The sequence below is a fragment of the Salvelinus namaycush genome, chromosome 9, assembly GCF_016432855.1.
Source record: "Salvelinus namaycush isolate Seneca chromosome 9, SaNama_1.0, whole genome shotgun sequence".
In the NCBI taxonomy this organism is placed as follows: Eukaryota; Metazoa; Chordata; class Actinopteri; order Salmoniformes; family Salmonidae; genus Salvelinus; species Salvelinus namaycush.
The window spans coordinates 53,034,874-53,054,891 of NC_052315.1; the positions used below are offsets into that span (position 1 = coordinate 53,034,874).

Here is a 20,018-nt window from a genome sequence, read left to right on the forward strand (position 1 = left end):
GCTATGGTGCCGCCTGTTCAGGGTCTGGAACATTCTAGACTTTCCATGACATTGCCATAGCGACTTGGGAGGACTGTGAAAGCAGCTGGGCGTCCTCCTCTTCCGTTTTATCTCGTTATTCCTCTCCCGGCTTTCTTAAGGTTTTCCCCAGATCCCCTCTCCTTAAATTCTTCGACAGCTTCAGCTTCCCTCTCCTTTTCCCTGGCTCCGCTCTCCTTTTTTCCTACCAGAGGATGTTGTTTTGTGTGTGTGTGTGTTCACTTTTTGTGTGTGTGATTGTGTTTGCCCATGAGCATGGTGTACGCACCTGTGTATTCTGTGCGGAGAGGGATTGCGTTGGGCAGTCTGCAGTGTGTGGGGACAGTACAAGTCTCAGAGAGAGAGGAGACAGAATGGAGTGGCCAGATGAGATCAGATGAACCCACCATGGTGTCATCCATTGGGATGAATCCTAATATCTTAGCCTTGATCTGATTGTGTAACACAACAACATAACAGCAGCACACAGCAGTAGTAGTGGGATAAGAGATTTAATGTGTGTGCCTGTGTGTGCGCGTGCATGTGTTATCTAGTAGCTCTGGGAGGGAGTTTGTTTGTGGTCATCTGTTGTGTTGATGGACATTGTTTGTTTCCTCTCTAATGTAATGTTCTTCTTTGATCTTTAACCTATTGTTATTGGCCTATATGACCAGGACCATAGATATCACCTGAGATTGAAGTCATATTTACAGTTTTAGTTCTAAGGTATGAATTGCCACAATGATGTTTGTTCTTCAAATGATGTATTTTATCGGCTGGGCTACTATGTTCGCTTAGGGTAATTTTGTAATTTGAGTGAACTATCCCTTTAATAGTTATGTCAATCAATCACTGTGGGTGGGATTGTCAGGTGTGGGGGCAGAATGTGTGTGAGTCACAGAGTTGGTACAGTTTCAGACCTGTCAATCAATCTCTGTGGGTGGGACTTTGAGGAAAGGCGGCGTATTAGTAATCTAGCAAGAAACACATTTGTCTAGTCTACTCTTTCAGTTGAGTTTATTGTGTCTAAAACCTAAGCAAAAAGATTGTGTGTTCTGTCAAGTGAACATGGATTCCCTGTTGAGAAACAATATACACTGAACAAAAAATATAAACACAACATGTAAAGTGTTGGTCCCATGTTTCATGAGCTGAAATTTAAAGATCACAGAAATATTCCATACGCACAAAAACACATTTTGGGCACAAATTTGTTTACATCGCTGTTAGGGAGCATTTCTCCTTTGCCAAAACAATCAATCCCCCTGACAGGTCAAATCAAATGCTATTGGTCACATACACATGGTTAATGCGAGTGTAGCGAAATGCTTGTGCTTCTAGTTCCGACAGTGCAGTAATATCTAACAAGTCATCTAACAAATTCACGACGACTACCTTATTCACACAATGTAAGGGGATGGAATAAGAATATGTACATATAAATACATGTACACAGATGCGCGATGGCCGTGCGGCATAGGCAAGATGCAATAGATGGTATAAAATACAGTATATACATATGAGATGAGTAATGTAGGATATGTAAACATGATTAAAGTGGCATTATTTCAAGTGACTAGTGAGTGGAGTCTGTATGTTGAGCAGCAGCCTCTCTATGTTAGTGATGGCTGTTTAACATTCTGATGGCCTTAAGATAGAAGCTGTTTTTTCAGTCTGACCATATGACCTGACTAAAACAAGGTGTAGCCTCCTGACCCTACCTACAGTATGATAGCTGGTGCCCAAAGCCAAGGTGTCTGTGTAGTATGCACTGGACTGAACTGAACTGGTTGTCAAATAGTTCTCTCTACCCCCCCCTCCACAGAGCCCATGGTGAGGAACGGTCATGGTCGCCCCCCCTCAGCCCACAGTGTTAACTCCTTCCTGCACCAGTACACTGGTCCCTTTAAGAAGCTCCCGCTACGGAGACCTCAGAGTGTCATAGGAGGAGGAGGAGGGCTAGGGTCTCTCATGGCCATGCCCCGCAACGGCAGCCGCCTCGGTGAGACACACACACACACACACACACACACACACACACACACACACACACACGGGCATGGACACACAAACACACACAGTGTCACTTGAGTCAGGAGAGAGGGCAGGACAGTGGAAACTAATCAGGGAGTGGCTGCTATAGTTCCCAGCAGCAGCAGCTGTGGATGACATCAAGTTGAGTCGATGGAAAGAATAACCTCACTCATACAGTTATCCAGGACTTGCATTTTTGAAATGTTGACTTCATGTAAAAAATCTCGGCCTCTCTGTCTCTGTCCCGCCTCCCCTTCTCTCCCCCTCTCTCAGACATTGTCCATGAGAACATGAAGATGAGTTCTGATGGAGAGAGCGACCAGGCGTCAGGGACGAGCTCAGACGAGGTGCAGTCTCCCACAGGGGTGTGTCTAAGGAACAGGGGCAACCGGCGCATTTCCGCAGAGGTGAGTCTGACACCCCCTTCATCCCTCCATCACTGCTTCACCAACTGATACGGAGGAAAGGAAGTGTTGTTTGGGAGCGATTCATACACTCTTGGAGGACAGGTTTTTAATCATTTCAAATGTTTTTAACAGTAGCATTTTTTTGTTAGGGTTTGTTTTATCTATCATTAGGATGAAACCATTTTGCGAGTGTAGCAAAATGCTTGTACTTCTAGTTCCGACCATGCAGTAATATCTAACAAGTAATCTAACCTAACCCTTTCACAACAATTACCTTATACACACAAGTGTAAAGGAATGAATAAGAATATGTACATAAAAGTATATGAATGAGTGATGGCCGAACGGCATAGGCAAGATGCAGTAGATGGTATAGAGTACAGTATATACATATGAGATGAGTAATGTAGGGTATGTAAACATTATATAAAGTGGCATTGTTTAAAGTGGATAGTGATATATTTATTACACACATTTTTCCATTATTAAAGTGGCTAGAGTTGAGTCAGTATGTTGGCAGCAGCCACTCAATGTTAGTGATGGCTGTTTAACAGTCTGATGGCCTTGAGATAGAAGCTGTTTTTCAGTCTCTCGGTCCTTGCTTTGATGCACCTGTACTGACCTCGCCTTCTGGATGATAGCGGGGTGAACAGGCAGTGGCTCGGGTGGTTTTTGTCCTTGATGATCTTTTTGGCCTTCCTGTGACATCGGGTGGTGTAGGTGTCCTGGAGGGCAGGTAGTTTGCCCCCGGTGATGCGTTGTGCAGACCTCACTGCCCTGTGGAGAGTCTTACGGTTGTGGGCGGAGCAGTTGCCGTACCAGGCGGTGATACAGCCCGACAGGATGCTCTCGATTGTGCATCTGTAAAAGTTTGTGAGTGTTTTTGGTGACAAGCCGAATTTCTTCAGCCTCCTGAGGTTGAAGAGGCGCTGCTGCGCCTTCTTCACCACGCTGTCTGTGTGGGTGGACCATTTCAGTTTGGAAATAATAACACAATGTACCGGGAATGTTTTCCCAGCAAACCAAAAAATTTTTCTGTGAAAGTTCTCAGAACATTTGTTAGGTTGCATCAAATGGTCTCATAACACAAAAACTGTCCAGTCATGCTGATGATTATACAATGTTTGTATACCTTTAAAAGAACAAATGAAATGTGTTCTAGGAACGTTCTTGCAACGTCAGGTGAATGTTTTAATACAAACATTTTATTATCATCAGCACGTCTGGACAGTTTTTGTATTATGAGACCATTTGCCGTGACCTAACGAATGTTCTGGGAACTTTTACAAAACCAATTATGGTTTGCTGGGACACCACACGCATGTCCTCATCAAACTATCCAGATGTTCTCACCTCAGCTTAACACGGGGTGGTTTCAAATCTTCCTATTGCATATGGATGTTTGGCTTTGAAAAACATTAGACTATAAAGTGCGTATGCTGAGGGATATCCGCTAGGAAAAGAGACTGGTGATTTTCCAGCCAAGTACATAGCAACAAGACCTGCCTTGGGAACGAACAAAAAACTGAAGAGAAAAATCAATGGGCATTCACACAACATCAAAAGCCTCTGTTGATTTTTCTCGTGACGTCAACACATGATGTATTGGCTTTCATACTGTAGCATATTGACAGAGAGCACATCTATTCTCTATTGATGTACTGTATGCATGCAAAGAGGTTTTAGCCAGGACTAGACATTGGGTAATCAAGTCTTCTCATCCCTGCTCAATTTGGCATTCCTCATGAACAGCTACAGCGGTATACACATTCACACAGCAAGTCTTATTCTTAAACTGGGCTCGGTGATGGAACAACTGATTAACAAGTGAGCTTGTGGTCGGATGTTTATGGGTGGGTGTGTGTGTGTGTGTGTGTGTGTGTGTGTGTGTGTGCGTGCGTGCAGGTGGGTGTATGTGTGTAAGGGGAGAGGTGTGCATATTAGAGGTCGACCGATTATGATTTTTCGATACTGATTATTGGAGGACTAAAAAAAGCTGATAACAATAATTTTTCAATTAAAAAAAAAAATATTTTTTTGTAATAATGACAATTACAACAATACTGAATGAACAATGAACACTTATTTTAACTTAATATAATACATAAATACAATCTATTTAGTCTCAAATAAATAATGAAACATGCTCAATTTGGTTTAAATAATGCAAAAACACAGTAAAAGTGCAATATGTGCCATGTAAAAAAGCTAACGTTTCAGTTCCTTGCTCAGAACATATGAAAGCTGCTGGTTCAATATTCCCAGTTCTTCAATATTCCCAGTTAAGAAGTTTTAGGTTGTAGTTATTCTAGGAATTATGACGCGTCGACTATTTCTCTCTATACCATTTGTATTTCATATACCTTTGACTATTGGATGTTCTTATAGGCACTTTAGTATTGCCAGCCTAATCTCGGGATTTGATAGGCTTGAAGTCATAAACAGCGCTGTGATTCAAGCACTGCTACGAGCTGCTCGCAAACGCAGGAAAGTTTGAATGAATGCTTACGAGCCTGCTGCTGCCGTCAGACTGCTCTATCAAATATCAAATCATAGACTTAATTATAATAAAATAAACACAGAAATACGAGCCTTTGGTCATTAATATGGTAAAATCCAGAAACGATCATTTCGAAAACAAAACGTTTATTCTTTCAGTGAAATATGGAACCGTTCCGTATTTTATCGAACGGTGGCAACCCTAAGTCTAAATATTGCTTTTACATTGCACAACCTTCAATGTTATGTCATAATTATGTAAAATTCTGGCAAATTAGTTCGCAACGAGCCAAAAAAAAAAGATTCTACATCAAACAATACACTCACTGGTACAAAATCTTGTCCGCAATATTATCACTTAAGTTAAAGGAAAACACTTGTCGGTCTCATACATTTTGTTTCTTCCAAAATGTTGCATATACCCTGACTCTGCGTGCAATGAACGCAAGAGAAGGGACACAATTTCCCTAATTAATATTGCCTGCTAACATGAATTTCTTTCAACTAAATATGCAGGTTTAAAAAAATATGTAATTCTGTGTATTGATTTTAAGAAAGGCATTGATGTTTATGGTTAGGTACATTCGTGCAACGATTGTGCTTTTTTCGTGAATGCACTTTTGTTAAAACATCACACATTTGGAGAAGTAGGCTGTGATTCGATGATAAATATACAGGCACCGCATTGATTATATGCAACGCAGGACAAGCTAGTTAACCAAGTAATATCATCAACCATGTGTAGTTAACGAGTGATTATGTGAAGATTTATTGTTTTTTATAAGATAAGGTTAATGTTAGCTAGCAACTTACCTTGGCTCATTGCTGCACTCGCGTAACAGGTGGTCAGTCTGCCTCGCAGTTTACTCGTGGAATGCAATGTAATCGGCCGATTAGCCAATGAAAATTTGAAATCGGCCCTAATTAATTGGATGAGCTAAACACCTTCTTCGCCTGCTTCGAGGAAAACAACATCCGTGGCCAACGTGAGTAAGTCATTTAAGTGTGTTTTTAAGTGTGCAAGACTTCCGGCCCAGACGGCATTCCAAGCCTCGTCCTCAGAGCATGTGCAGACCAGCTGGCTGGAGTGTTTACGGACATATTCAATCTCTCCATATCCCAGTCTGTTGTCCCAACTAGCTTCAAGATGTCCACCATTGTTCATATACCCATAAATGGGAAAGTAACTGAACTAACTGACTATCGCCCCGTAGCACTCACCTTAACTAGAGGTTGATGTAGTACCATATCACCTCCACTTTACCCGATACCCTAGACCCACTACAATTCACATATTGCCCCAACAGATCCACGGACAACGCAATCGACATTGCACTGCACCCTTCCCTATCCCACCTGGATAAGAGAAAATACCTATGAATGCTGTTCATCGACTACAGCTCAGCCTTCAACACAGTAGTGCCCTCCAAGCTCATCAATAAGATCAGGGCCCTGGGTCTGAACCCTGCCCTGTGCAACTGGGTCCTGGACTTCCTGATGGGCCGGCCCCAAGTGGTGAAGGTAGGCAACAACACCTCCACCATGCTGATCCTCAACACGGTGGCCCCACGGGTGTGCATGCTCAGCCCCCTCCTGTACTCCCTGTTCGTGGCCAAGCACGTCTCCAACTCGATCATCATGTTTGCTGACGACAGAGGCCTGATTGGTGGTAGGCCTGATTACCAACAACGATGAGACCGCCTACATGGAGGAGGTGAGAACCCTGGCGGGGTGGTGCCAGGAAAATAACCTCTCCCTCAACACAACAAAGGTGCTGATCGTGGACTACAGAAGACCGCAGAGAGAGCACGGCCCCATTCACATGGACGGGGCCGCAGTGGAGAGGGTCAAAAGCTTCAAGTTGCTTGGCGTGCACATCAGTGACAACCTGAAATGGTCCCTTCACACAGACGGTGAGGTGAAGAAGGCGCATCAGACTGTTGAACAGTCACCACTAGCCGGCCTCTGCCCAATACCCTGTCCTGAACCTTAGTCACTGTTCTACCACACGGGACTCTACCCTGCACTTTAGAGACTGCTGCCCTATGTACATAGTCATAGAACACTGATCACTTAAATAATGTTTACATACTGTTTCACCCACTTTATATGTGTATATACTGTATTCTAGTCATGGCTACATCCTATATAACTTATTTTGTTATTTTTCTGAATTGTGTTATTTGTTTTATTTATTTTCTATTGCTAGGTATTACGCTAGGTATTACGGCACTAGAAACACAAGCATTTCTGATTTCTGCAAATCTGTGTGAGCGACTAGAACACTTTGATAAGATGTATTTATTTGATTTTATTTCAAAATAGTGTAGTATGACAGCACAGAGAGAGAGAGAGAGAGTATTATCTGTCAATGTACTATATGACTGGTTTGAGTCTGGTAGTGCGGTGCACTGGTTAAACTCTGAGACAGGGAAACCCACCGTATGTTCTTTACGACTTGCTGGGCCATCACCAGGGAGACGTTCGAGGGGGAGCGTCTGATTGGAGGTCCACTCCAGCTGTGTTTATTGGTTGTTTTGACCACAGGACCTCTGGAGATTTGTCAGGGGCTCCTGTCACTGCATTCCAAATGGCACCCTATTCCCTATAAAGTCCACTATATGGGCCCTGGTCAAAAGTACTGCACAACATAGGGATTAGGGTGCCATTTGGGATGCAGGCCAAGTGTTCAGGCCATATTAAAAACAACCAAACCCCAAAAAATGGTAAGCAGCTTATTTCAGGGGGGCTACACTGTAACGTGAAACACCACAAACTCTACCTCTTGTCTGCCTCCTGTAGACAGGAGAGACTGTTGTGTGTTGGTTTGAGCCGTCCGATTGGCTCCCTTCAGGCAGCACAGCTTCAGCCCAGAGCACCACAACACATCCCATGCCTGGTGAGTGGCGAAAGTGTCATCAGGGAGAGAGAAAGGAGCTATACACACACGAGGAGCCTTTCTGTTCCACTGCTCCATCAATAGCAGATCCTTGGAGCCTCCCTGGAGCCTATCACACAGCTCATACCAGCACGCCGGGGTGACGTTGCCTGTAAGGCACAGAGGAGACGAATAGAATGTATTATCCACCATAAAAAATGTATAAAACATCATACACTAGCCTGAAATGCAGAAACTGTTTTGCTAACATTTCACTCCAGGGAGCGGCACGGAGTGGAATGATGACTTTAACAGACTGGTACCCAGGCTGATCATATACATCATACACACTTAAAACACACAGCGTCCAAATAGCAGAAGGGGATTCCCTGTTCTCCGTGACTGAGCCGCCACTGTGTCTGTGGCAGAGTATGTGAGGAGCTGGAGCGGAGCGAGGAGCGTGCCCAATTTGACCGGAGCATGGAGCGAGATTCCCAAAGGCTGGAACGTTGGCCTTCCTGCCGCTCCAATTTTGCTCCAATAGCACCCCGGTAGCGCTCACTTCACGAGCTCAGGGCATGCCCGGCCCAGCATGCATTTGTAGGCTACTTGTGTGCTGCTATAGCCCCTTGCTTTAGCTACTGTCATGGAATTCGCTAAATATTTTCATAAAGAAACTGATAACACGCAGGTGAAAAATAAAGGATACCTACAAAGATGAGAACCAAGAGCCATTTTTTGTGATGTGGTTATTTTGCCTAAAAACCTTTATGGCTACATACAGTATATAAAAAAAAGAACTCTGCATTCCTGCCCAGCCTGGCAAGAGTGGCATAAAGGGTGTTTAGCATCCCCAGTGGCTCTGCAAGTGTGGAGAGGATATTCTTCACTGCTGGTCTGATCTCCAGGCACCATCGCATGAGCCTGAATCCACAGACTCTGGCAAAACTTGTTTTTTTAATCTCAATTCATTCAAAGTCACTGTTTGTTTCATTTGTATTTCATTCTAAGTAAGTCACAGCCTATATGCACAATTTATAGACTATAATGATTTAATCAAATAAAATGTTGCACTTAATACCTCTGACTTCCTACCAGCCTACTCGCAAATGCTTCACACTGTATTTCTTTGTAGGCCAAAGCCTTGAAATAATTGAGATAATATATCCTAAATAATTCATTTGCGTTCCTTCTTAGTCTCCCTGTCTGGCTCCTGACCTATTTAGAGTGTTTATATGTTGTTTAATATGACACGTAGCCTATTTGAAATGATGAACACTTCTTACATTCACCTTTTGATGTTTAACTCAAATGCTTTTCTTTCAAATCATATGGTTTAGTTTCAGTACTTCGAAACCAAATGGTAGGTCGAGGTAGTCGCAAAAATAGATGGGTGTTGGTTAAATTGTGATTTTAATGAATGGAGTGAATTTGGAGCAGCAGTTTTTTTTCTTCCCCTGTGACCGTGGAGCGGTTTTTAGCAGAGCGGTTGGAAAGGACTTTGAGCGCTGAGTGGGATTTCTTACCCAACTAATGTAGTGCTAGACTAGGGAGGAAGCATGGCTGTTTTGGGGATTACATCACTGCTTGGGATTACAGACTGTAATACGTTCCAGATGGGCACCGTTGTACAGGATTAGGACCGGCTGATTGGACGACTGGAGAGGGTGGGGGGTTCAGAGGTCAACACCCCCTTCCCCCAATATCGCCAATCCTGGCATTGGAGGGATCAAATTCGACCAATAGGATTCTGTCATTTAAACAAATAGAATGACAGTCCGGGAATAGCCGCAATAACACTTACCTAAGGCATAAACATACTGATATTCTATTAACATATGGAGTATAAATCAAAATCCCGCTAGTTACAACATACAACCAAAGGGCAGATGAGGTCATAGTCACATTCAGTCAGACAAACACAAAGGGTCAAGTCAGTCAGTGTCTAAATAGTATATATAGGAGTCAACGCCAATAAATTGTAGATTATCTCAACACTAGGTTTATATGAGTCAACACTGGTCATTTGTTGAAAGTTCAGTATTTATAGTGTCCCGGTGTGACTTCAGTGTTGCTTAAGAAGGGGTGGGAGTGGATTTAACACAGCCAAAGATATTAACATTCAGTAATCTAACAAATAGAGGAATTGCATTATGGGAAGTTATCCAGGGTGGGTGGGTGGGTGTGTGTGTTTAGTAGTTTTTATATAACACGTCATCAGGTTCATGTTTTGGGACAAGGCTCGTCTGGGGATAACATGATCCCATGTCTGTTACACAGCCTCAGGGGCCACCCTTCATTATGTACACACACACACTACTACAGATTTTCCCAAACTCGGTCCTGGGCCCCCCTTTGGGAGCACGTTTTGTTTTTTTGCCCTAGCGCTGCACAGCCGATTCAAATAACCAACTCATCATCAAGCTTTGATGATTTGAATCAGCTGTGTAGTGCCTAGGGCAAAACCCAAAACGTGCACCCAGAGGGGGGCCCCCAGGACCGAGTTTGAGAAACCCTGGGCTAATGGAGTCTAAAGTAGGTTGTTCATGGGGCTAGCAGCGGCTGTGTTGGTCCAAGGGTCTCTTCCACCATTTAGTTTAGGCTCCACAGTATTTGTTTGGAGCTTGCTCTGTTTACCTAAGGTTTAACACCGTGTGTTCAGGATTTACACTCGCGTGTTTACTCACTGTTTTCACCGTCTCTTTCTCTCTGGCTGTCTGTCGTTTTTTCTGTCTGTCTCTGTCGATCTGTCGATCTGTCTCTCTCTCTCTCTCTCTCTCTCTGGTCTCTCTCTGGTCTCTCTCTCTCTCTGGTCTCTCTCTCTCTCTGGTCTCTCTCTCTGGTCTCTCTCTCTCTCTGGTCTCTCTCTCTGGTCTCTCTCTGGTCTCTCTCTTTGTGTGTGTAGGATCTGAACAAGCGTCTGTCCCTGCCTGCCGACATCCGTATCCCAGACGGTTACCTGGAGAAACTACAGCTGACGAGCCCCTCCTTTGACCAGCCCCTCAGCCGCCGCTCCCGAAGAGCATCACTGGTGAGAGAGACACACACACACACACACTGGGGAGATGGGAAGGATGGGGGAGATGGAGGGAAAGGAGAGACATATCTATCTATATCATATATATATAATATATAAGCCCCTCCTTCGACCAGCCACTGAGACGCTGCCTCTAGGAGAGAAACCGAGCGAAAGAGCGAGAGAAATAGACAGACAACATGTAGATCAAAACTGTGTGAGAGCAGACTAAGTCGGTCAGAGAAAAACAGATCGAGAGAGACTTTTGGGGAGAGCGAAAGAAAGTGCGACTGAAGATGAGAGAGGGCTCACACCTGGACTGTCTCTTCTGTTGTCATCTGTTTACATCTAGCCTCAGAGTGACCTGCGTCAGCACCGCTGCATAATTGTGCTCCATGTTAGTGTTTATGCTTCGGGCATCTGTCAGCGAGCACACTGCATAATTGTGTTCCGTGTGTGTGTGTGAGTGCATGTGTTAATGCTTTTGCCTCTGTCAGGATGAGAATAGAGGAACAGTACGGTTCTCTGTTCTGTTGAGCGAATCACATGCTTCCACTCACATGCACCAAGCTGCCTCTCCTCTGCTTCCTCTCGTGCCATATGCTAATGGTCCATCCAGTGTTAGATGGAATTAGCCCCAGTCAGTGGAGGAAGGGATGGGATGGAAACATATAGAGCATGCACATACATGTGCACGCACGCACTCACTCACGCTCTCTCTCTCTCTCTCACACACACACACACACACGTGAGGCCGTTAGAAGGATTTGTGAAGTGTGTGCATGCCTGCGTGTGTGTGTGTGTGTGTGAGTGTGAACCCGTCACTGCTAACGAGGACATAAGTCTCATTAATAATATTGTTTACTCCTCTCTTTTTCCTCTCTTAGTCAGAAATTGGATTCGGCAAGCTGGAGACCTACATCAAACTGGACAAATTAGGAGAGGTGTGTGTGTGTGTGTGTGTGTGTGTTTCCACTCTTGTCATCTCCCAAATCTCCCGCTATCTTAAAGGCCACACCTGCTCGTCTCCCATGGTCATTAATCAGACTTAGACACTCAGTCATTGCACCTTCACCTGGTCATTGAATGGACAGAGACCTTGACCTCTACTCTTAGCTGAAAATCAGTGTGTGGGGGGATCAGTTTGAGCAGAGGACAGAATCTCAAATGATCTTGATCACATAATGATTAGTTAAAGGGGCAATCTGCTGCATCCATTTTTGGACGTTTAAATGAATTATATATAGCCATTGATTCTTGAAGAATACAACTTGTAAATGGCTCATGAGCTCAGTTCAACTGTCGTACCCCATCAGAATCTAAAATATATGGTTGTTTTACTCCACTGTTGGTAAACATTGTAATTGTGTTGTAAACAAACTCTGTATAGCAAAACATTATAATAATAATTAAAATCATGGATGGTCAGTCTTTGCATTCATAACTCTGTCTATGAATTTGAGTCGGTACATTTTGCCAGCCCCGTCCCTCACCTTTGTTCCAGAATAGCTTGTTTGAACGGCAGATTTCCCCTTTAATTAGGATGCAAGGTGATTGGTAGATCCGTAACTGTGCGCAGTCCGAAGGTAATATAGTTGATCTCAGACGCGCACAATCACTTGTCTGTCCAATTGGATCTGTTAGTTCTTTCATCCCTCTTTCCCTCTCACTCCCTTTCTCTCTCTCTCTCTCGCTCACTGTCATCCTTCTCCCTCTCTGTCTCTCTAATCTCTCATCCCTCTGGTTTTATGGGGGCTGGAGTGTAATGTGGTGTTTAAGCCTAACCCCTAAGTAAGTGAGGTCTCACTCAAAAGTTAAAGTTTCTCACCCATCTCTCTATCCCTCCCTCTCTCCCTCCAGGGGATGTATGCTAACAGTGTTTAAGGGGGGGGGAGTAAACTGATAGACAACCTCTCTCATCCCTCTCTCTCCCTCCAGGGGACGTATGCTACAGTGTTTAAAGGAAGGAGTAAACTGACAGACAACCTGGTGGCTCTGAAGGAGATCAGACTGGAGCACGAGGAGGGAGCACCTTGCACTGCAATCAGAGAGGTGTCCTTACTGAAGGACCTGAAGCACGCCAACATAGTGACCCTGCACGACATCATCCACACAGACAAGTCCCTGACGCTCGTCTTCGAGTACCTGGTGAGAACAGCATCCCCTTTCTGACGCCGCATATCACTGAAGACGGGACGAATAGGATGCGACAGCGCGTGATAGTTTCAGGAACAGTACAGCCTGGTCAAATCAATCAAATCAAACGTTCTTTTCTCACATGCTTTGTAAACAACAGGTGTAGACTAACAGTGAACTGCTTACTTGCGGGCCCTTCCTGACAATGCTGAGAGAAAAAATAGAAAAAAAAGAATAGAAAGACAAGGAATAAATACACAAGGAGTAACGATAACTTGACTACGCTCTACCTGTACCGAGTCGATGTGGAGGGTACGAGGTAATTGTGTCGTGGTGTTTCTCTGTTGCTGCTGCGTCCAGTGACTCCTCTTGTCTTCTCTCCTGCAGGACAAGGACCTGAAGCAGTACATGGACGACTGTGGGAACATCCTGAGCATGCAGAACGTCAAGGTGAGTGTCTACAGTACACTGCAGGCTGCCCGCCGAGGCCTCCCTGTCTCCGCAGAGACAGGCTCCTTCTGTAGTAGAGAACATCCTCACTCTGCTCTCTGCTGGTGACTAGCGCAACGTCAACTCAAAGAATTGAAGTGTGTCACACCACAAATGGAAGTTCTCTCTGGAAAAAATTAAGTTATTCTTATCGAATGGAGATTCTAGGGAAACTACTACACCCTTTTCCCCCCACTCGCATAGCTTCGGATAATAATACTTTTGCTGGTGTTTACACAGTTGCGAGTATCTGACTACCTTGAGAGAGCTGACCATCTTTGTTGTTTTGGCTCAGATATTCTTGTTCCAGATCTTGCGAGGGCTGGCGTACTGTCACAAGCGGAAGGTTCTTCACAGAGATCTGAAGCCTCAGAACCTGCTCATCAACGACCGAGGAGAACTCAAACTGGCCGACTTCGGTGAGAGATCTGTTCTCATTCTGCCCTGGGTTTTAGGGGTTGAAAACGCTGGTTGTTCCTCAAATACGCTTTGCACACGATCGTGCTAACCTGAACCGTACTGAGCTGGCTCGGATATTTTCTTTTCACGTGGTCTGGTTCCAGCAACTACGGTGGAGGCGGAACCAGGCCAGCGCAGTCCAGGTCAGCTTGGCTCAGTTTGGCATGATTGCTGACATTGAGCCCGTCTATTCAGTAAAGTCTGACCGAAATGTCCCTCATTGTTATTTTGTCCCAGGTCTGGCCCGGGCCAAGTCAGTCCCCACTAAGACATACTCCAACGAGGTGGTGACGCTCTGGTACCGGCCTCCTGACGTTCTACTGGGCTCCTCAGAGTACTCCACACAGATAGACATGTGGTGAGTGGGCTGAGGTGATCTAGAACCATGAGAGAACCAACATAGAACCATGAGCGTTGCTTGAGGGTTATAATGAGCCATGCTCTTTTAATCTAATCTGAATGATATATGCAAAACTGAAAGCCATCTTGACCCCTATATCTATCACACTTTTGGCGGTCCTTATGTTACCCCTGAATAATGAGAATAGCCATGCACATAATTTACAGCGAAGGGCAGGAAAAGTTCAGTGAAAGGGGGTGTATAGACTCCCCTAATAAAGACTTGTTCTACATCTATTTGAACCCTGACCTAATCCATCTGACCCCAGGGGTGTGGGGTGTATCTACTACGAGATGTCTGCCGGGAGGCCTCTGTTCCCTGGTTCTACTGTGGAGGATGAACTGCATCTCATCTTTAGACTGCTGGGTGAGTGCTGCCATCTGGTGGCAGGGGCGCAATACGACATGACATGCTACGATTAAATCAATTCGCTCTCTGCTCTCTCTCACATATGTCATTGAATGTTGTGCACTGTTGTGTGTTATTAATAACTTCAGTCTGCTTGTATATGTCACAGCACCACACATACAATTGTCTTTGGAAAAGTAGTTTATCCAAGTCTATTTTTAACCTACGTCTTTGTATAGGCAGTCATCTTTTATGATTAAAGCTCCAATGCAGTCGTTTTTATCTCAATATCAAATAATTTATGGGTAACAATTAAGTACCGTACTGTGGTTGTTTAATTTAGCTCGGACTGTCTTGGACTGTGAGGAGAGGAAAACAGAAAATTAGCTGTTATTGGCAAAGAGGTTTGGAACTTCCAACTCGGGCTGTCTTTTCAAACAGCTCTTACACTAAAAGGGCATTATCATAATTCTCCCAATTTCACAGTATTACTCCAACCTCATAGTGTTGGAATGTATAAAAAGCACAGGAGAATCATGTTTTCGACTACACTGGGTCTTTAAGCTCTCCTGTATGTCTGAAAATCTTCTCACCCCCACCGCCCTGAAACAGGCACACCCACAGAGGACAGCTGGCCTGGGATCTCTTCCATGGACGAGTTCAAGTCCTACAAGTTCCCCAAGTACAAGACACAGCCCCTTATCAACCATGCACCCAGGTATGTAAGGGTTGCCTGCCTGGGGTTGGAGCTGAGGGGGTTAATATGAACAAATACGGTCCTAACAACATCCACGGATGTTCTCAAATTGTCACCAATGCATGACTAAGTGACCATTTGACTTGAATGTAAGTTAGGATTTCACCCCTTATCAGACGCCTTTTCCCTCGCGATTTCCACAGATTCCCACAAACAAGTAGCTACACCACATGTCTCTTGTCAGCTCCCAAAGTAAATGGCTTATGTGTAAAAATCCAGGTGTTTCTTTTTTAGTGAAGTACCTTGGCCGTTCTGCTTTCAAAAAAGGACTTTGTAAGAGAAGTTTTCCAAAAGTGTGTGTGTGCTTTTGTGCTGTGCTGCTTTCTGTGTGTGTGTGCTTCACTTCCTGTGAAGTAAATCCTGTGGAATAGTCGACTCTGCTTCCTTCCTGTAGTTTGCTACACCACCATGAGTCACTCCCACCGATCTAACACCCCTCCCTCTGTTCTCTCCCCCCCCCCCCCCCCCCACTCTCTCTGTGTCTCTCTGCCTCTGCCTCTCTTTCCCTCCCACTGTCTTTCTCTCCCTCTGTTTCTCTCTCTCCTATCCCTCTGTTTTCTCCCTTGTCTCTTCCCCCTCTGTATTTCTCTCTCTCTCCCTGTTTCTCTCTGCCTCTCTCTCTCTAACTCTCTCGCGCTCTCTCTCTCTTTCTCTCTGTGATTCTGTTCTCAGGTTGGACACTGACGGCATCGACCTCCTGCTTTCATTTCTAAAAGTGAGTTCCACTATATTTGAATAGGGACGAGTTAAAAACTCATTAACTCTCACACACACACACACACACACACACACACACACACACACACACACACACACACACACACACACACACACACATTGTAATGTTTCTCTGTCATTGCTTTTCCAGTACGAGTCCAAGAAGCGGATGTCTGCAGACGAGTCAATGAGACAGCCCTACTTCAAGAGCCTGGGGACGCATGCATACACACTGCCAGAGAGTGAGTGATGAGATGGAAGCAGGGCTGGAGACTTGGCAGGCTCTGCTTACTGTTCCAGTGATATGAGTCGGCAGTCTGCACACTCAAGTAGTCAGCTGCAACTGTGTAACAAAGCTCTGAGTGTTCTAAATATGGACATCTAATTGTTCTGTGTGTGTGTGTGTGTGTGTGTGTGTGTGTGTGTGTGTGTGTGTGTGTGTGTGTGTGTGTGTGTGTGTGTGTGTGTGTGTGTGTGTGTGTGTGTGTGTGTGTGTGTGTGTGTGTGTGTGTGTGTGTGTGTCTCAGGCATATCCCTATTTACGCTGAAGGAGGTCCAACTGCAGAGAGATCCTGGCTATAGGAACTCTAACTATCCCGAGTCAGGTGAGTGGTGTCCCCCAGGGATCAATATTAATACCTATTATGTTTCCGTTTTTCAAAAACGAAAAACAATGTAAAAAATATTTAAATATACACTGCTCAAAAAAATAAAGGGAACACTAAAATAACACATCCTAGATCTGAATGAATGAAATAATACTTTTTTCTTTACATAGTTGAATGTGCTGACAATAAAATCCCACAAAAATGATCAGTGGAAATCAAATTTATCAACCCATGGAGGTCTGGATTTGGAGTCACACTCAAAATTAAAGTGGAAAACCACACTACAGGCTGATCCAACTTTGATGTAATGTCCTTAAAACAAGTCAAAATGAGGCTCAGTAGTGTGTGTGGCCTCCACGTGCCTGTAAGACCTCCCTACAACGCCTGGGCATGCTCCTGATGAGGTGGCGGATGGTCTCCTGAGGGATCTCCTCCCAGACCTGGACTAAAGCATCTGCCAACTCCTGGACAGTCTGTGGTGCAACGTGGCGTTGGTGGATGGAGCGAGACATGATGTCCCAGATGTGCTCAATTGGATTCAGGTCTGGGGAACGGGCGGGCCAGTCCATAGCATCAATGCCTTCCTCTTGCAGGAACTGCTGACACACTCCAGCCAGACTGACCCACCGCCAAACCGGTCATGCTGGAGGATGTTGCAGGCAGCAGAACGTTCTCCACGGCGTCTCCAGACTCTGTCACGTGCTCAGTGTGAACCTGCTTTCATCTGTGAAGAGCACAGGGCGCCAGTGGCGAATTTGCCAATCTTGGTGTTCTCTGGCAAATGCCAAACGTCCTGCACGGTGTTGGGCTGTAAGCACAACCCCCACCTGTGGACATCGGGCCCTCATACCACCCTCATGGAGTCTGTTTCTGACCGTTTGAGCAGACACATGCACATGTGTGGCCTGCTGGAGGTCATTTTGCAGGGCTCTGGCAGTGCTCCTCCTTGCACAAAGGCGGAGGTAGCGGTCCTGCTGCTGGGTTGTTGCCCTCCTACGGCCTCCTCCACGTCTCCTGATGTACTGGCCTGTCTCCTGGTAGCGCCTCCATGCTCTGGACACTACGCTGACAGACACAGCAAACCTTCTTGCCACAGCTCGCATTGATGTGCCATCCTGCATGAGCTGCACTACCTGAGCCACTTGTGTGGGTTGTAGACTCCGTCTCATGCTACCACTAGTGTGAAAGCACCGCCAGCATTCAAAAGTGACCACCTGCAGAACCACTCCTTTATTGGGGGTGTCTTGCTAATTGCCTCTAATTTCCACCTGTTGTCTATTCCATTTGCACAACAGCATGTGAAATTGATTGTCAATCAGTGTTGCTTCCTAAGTGGACAGTTTTATTTCACATACCCTGAAAAAAGCTGTTTATTTATTATCACCTAATAGTCTTCATTTACCTAGTGGTTTATGATAGAACCACAGTAGTCCCTTAAAATTATGAATTTGTGCTTTGCTTTTGTTTTATCCCTCAGGCAACGGCAGGAACAGAAGGCAAAGCATGCTCTTCTAGGTTCCTGTTCAACAGCTAACTGTATAGTCATACAGTCAGAGATAGTTCAGTCCCAGAGATGGATGTCTACAAGGGCCAGGGGGGTAGGATAACCCCCCATCCCTCCTCCCTCTGCGTGGCCCCCCCTCCATCTGCCAGGGTCCCCTATCTACAGTACGGTTTGGCCCCTGGGGTTCTGGCCCAGTGAAACTGGCCCAATAAAAGAGACGTTTATACATTTATATTTATTGGGGAAGAGAGAATTTGCTGCTAAAAATCCAACTACTGTCTAGAAGATTCTAACTGGCTCAGTCACTTTAAAAAACAAAACATGCAATGTGTATAGATTTTTCATTATTTTGAAGTGGTGTTTTATTCTTTTTGTGGTTTTGTCGTCATTTATTTCTATTATTTCCACCTCAAAACTCCTCTAAGTGTGTGTGTGAGTGTAAGACAGACAGACAGACCCCGACCGACCCTGACCCGACCGACATCTTCGCTGTTGCAGTCTGACGTTTTGGATGTTCTCTTATCTGTTGACGTGCATGGTGATGTATTCAAACATCATCCATATTTCTGGACCTTTCATTTCACAAGATACTGTTGAGGCCAGTTCAGACCATATCCACCTGCGGTCAACCTGAAATACGGTACCTCCATTTGGATAGCAGATTTGGGAGCAGTGATTGGCTTGGTGAAAACAGGTTCACATCGTTGTTAGTGGGTATAAACAATGTAGAACTGGAGCTTCCACCGTACTGTGTTTTTAAAATTGCAGTAAATATATCAATATGACCTGACAATCTAATACCCTGCACAACGTGACGACAGTGTACAGTAGGCGGCCTGGATCGTGTATTTTACCACAACATGATGACAACTCTTCTCTCTATTGCACCAAACTTCCTGTGTTTGTCATGAAGGGTGTGTGAGCGGAGCTGAAATCCCACTGTACTGTCCAACCACTGTCATCCATCCATCCATCCATCCATTCATTCATTCCGACCCTCCTTCATCCATCTGTAAAATGGTTCCTTATTTTGGATTGCTTTCATCGTAATTGTGTTGCATGCATGCTCTGTATGGGGAAAAGAAGTACACATACAGTCACTGAACTTCTCGGTTGCTTCCGAAATAGCATCCTACTCCTTGTATAGTGCACTTCTTTTGACCAGAGCCTATGGGCTTCTAGTCAAAGGTGGTTGAGTATAGGGTGCTATTTCGGATGGACCCTTCCAATTATATTCAGGGTGCTCTTAGTACTAGTCCACGGCCCATATTTATGAAGCATTTCAAGAGTAGGAGTGCTGATCTCGGATCAGTTATACCTTTTATGATCAGAATGAATAAGACTCTGGGCACTCGGCTCTGCGCGCTCCAGCAGCTCGGAGAAGATACTATGAGTAACATTACATGGACTGGGAGGACCTGATCCTAGATCAGCACTCCTACCCGGAGACGCTTTATGAATACAGGCCTAGTTTTTCCCCTAGGTGAATACAGTACTGAGTTTGCATATGGTCTACTTAACAGTGTTACCTGTTACCTTTTTATGATACTATTACATAAAGTTTATTTGTGGATCATTGTTATTATTGGTGTGGCATATTGTTGGGATGCCCTCCTTTTTTATTTGAGCTTGATTTTTTTTCTCCAGAGAAAATACAATTAAACTGAAGATGAAAAATACTTCTACTTCTGATGTGTTACTTCTGCTCCATCTGTTCCTCTAGCTAGCCTCTATCACAGACAGACAGA

The 20,018-nt window shown here is 44.8% G+C and overlaps 1 protein-coding gene across 3 annotated transcripts in view; it reads left to right on the forward strand.

Annotated features, from left to right (window-relative positions):
- LOC120054183 (cyclin-dependent kinase 17-like) overlaps positions 1-19,949 on the forward strand; it is a 49,701-nt gene extending 29,752 nt beyond the window's left edge. For 2 of the 3 annotated variants that reach the window (XM_039001632.1, XM_039001633.1), the window contains exons 3-16: positions 1,844-2,020; positions 2,326-2,459; positions 10,742-10,867; positions 11,740-11,796; positions 12,791-13,000; positions 13,376-13,438; positions 13,773-13,896; positions 14,174-14,294; positions 14,605-14,702; positions 15,297-15,402; positions 16,114-16,156; positions 16,310-16,400; positions 16,686-16,763; positions 18,244-19,949. In XM_039001632.1, coding sequence (XP_038857560.1) covers positions 1,844-2,020; positions 2,326-2,459; positions 10,742-10,867; positions 11,740-11,796; positions 12,791-13,000; positions 13,376-13,438; positions 13,773-13,896; positions 14,174-14,294; positions 14,605-14,702; positions 15,297-15,402; positions 16,114-16,156; positions 16,310-16,400; positions 16,686-16,763; positions 18,244-18,281 — 1,466 coding nt within the window. In that variant the 3' untranslated portion in view covers positions 18,282-19,949. The remainder of the gene's footprint in view (positions 1-1,843; positions 2,021-2,325; positions 2,460-10,741; positions 10,868-11,739; positions 11,797-12,790; positions 13,001-13,375; positions 13,439-13,772; positions 13,897-14,173; positions 14,295-14,604; positions 14,703-15,296; positions 15,403-16,113; positions 16,157-16,309; positions 16,401-16,685; positions 16,764-18,243) is intronic. The other variant, XM_039001634.1, reaches the window with a different exon arrangement.
- Positions 19,950-20,018: the final 69 nt, after the last annotated feature.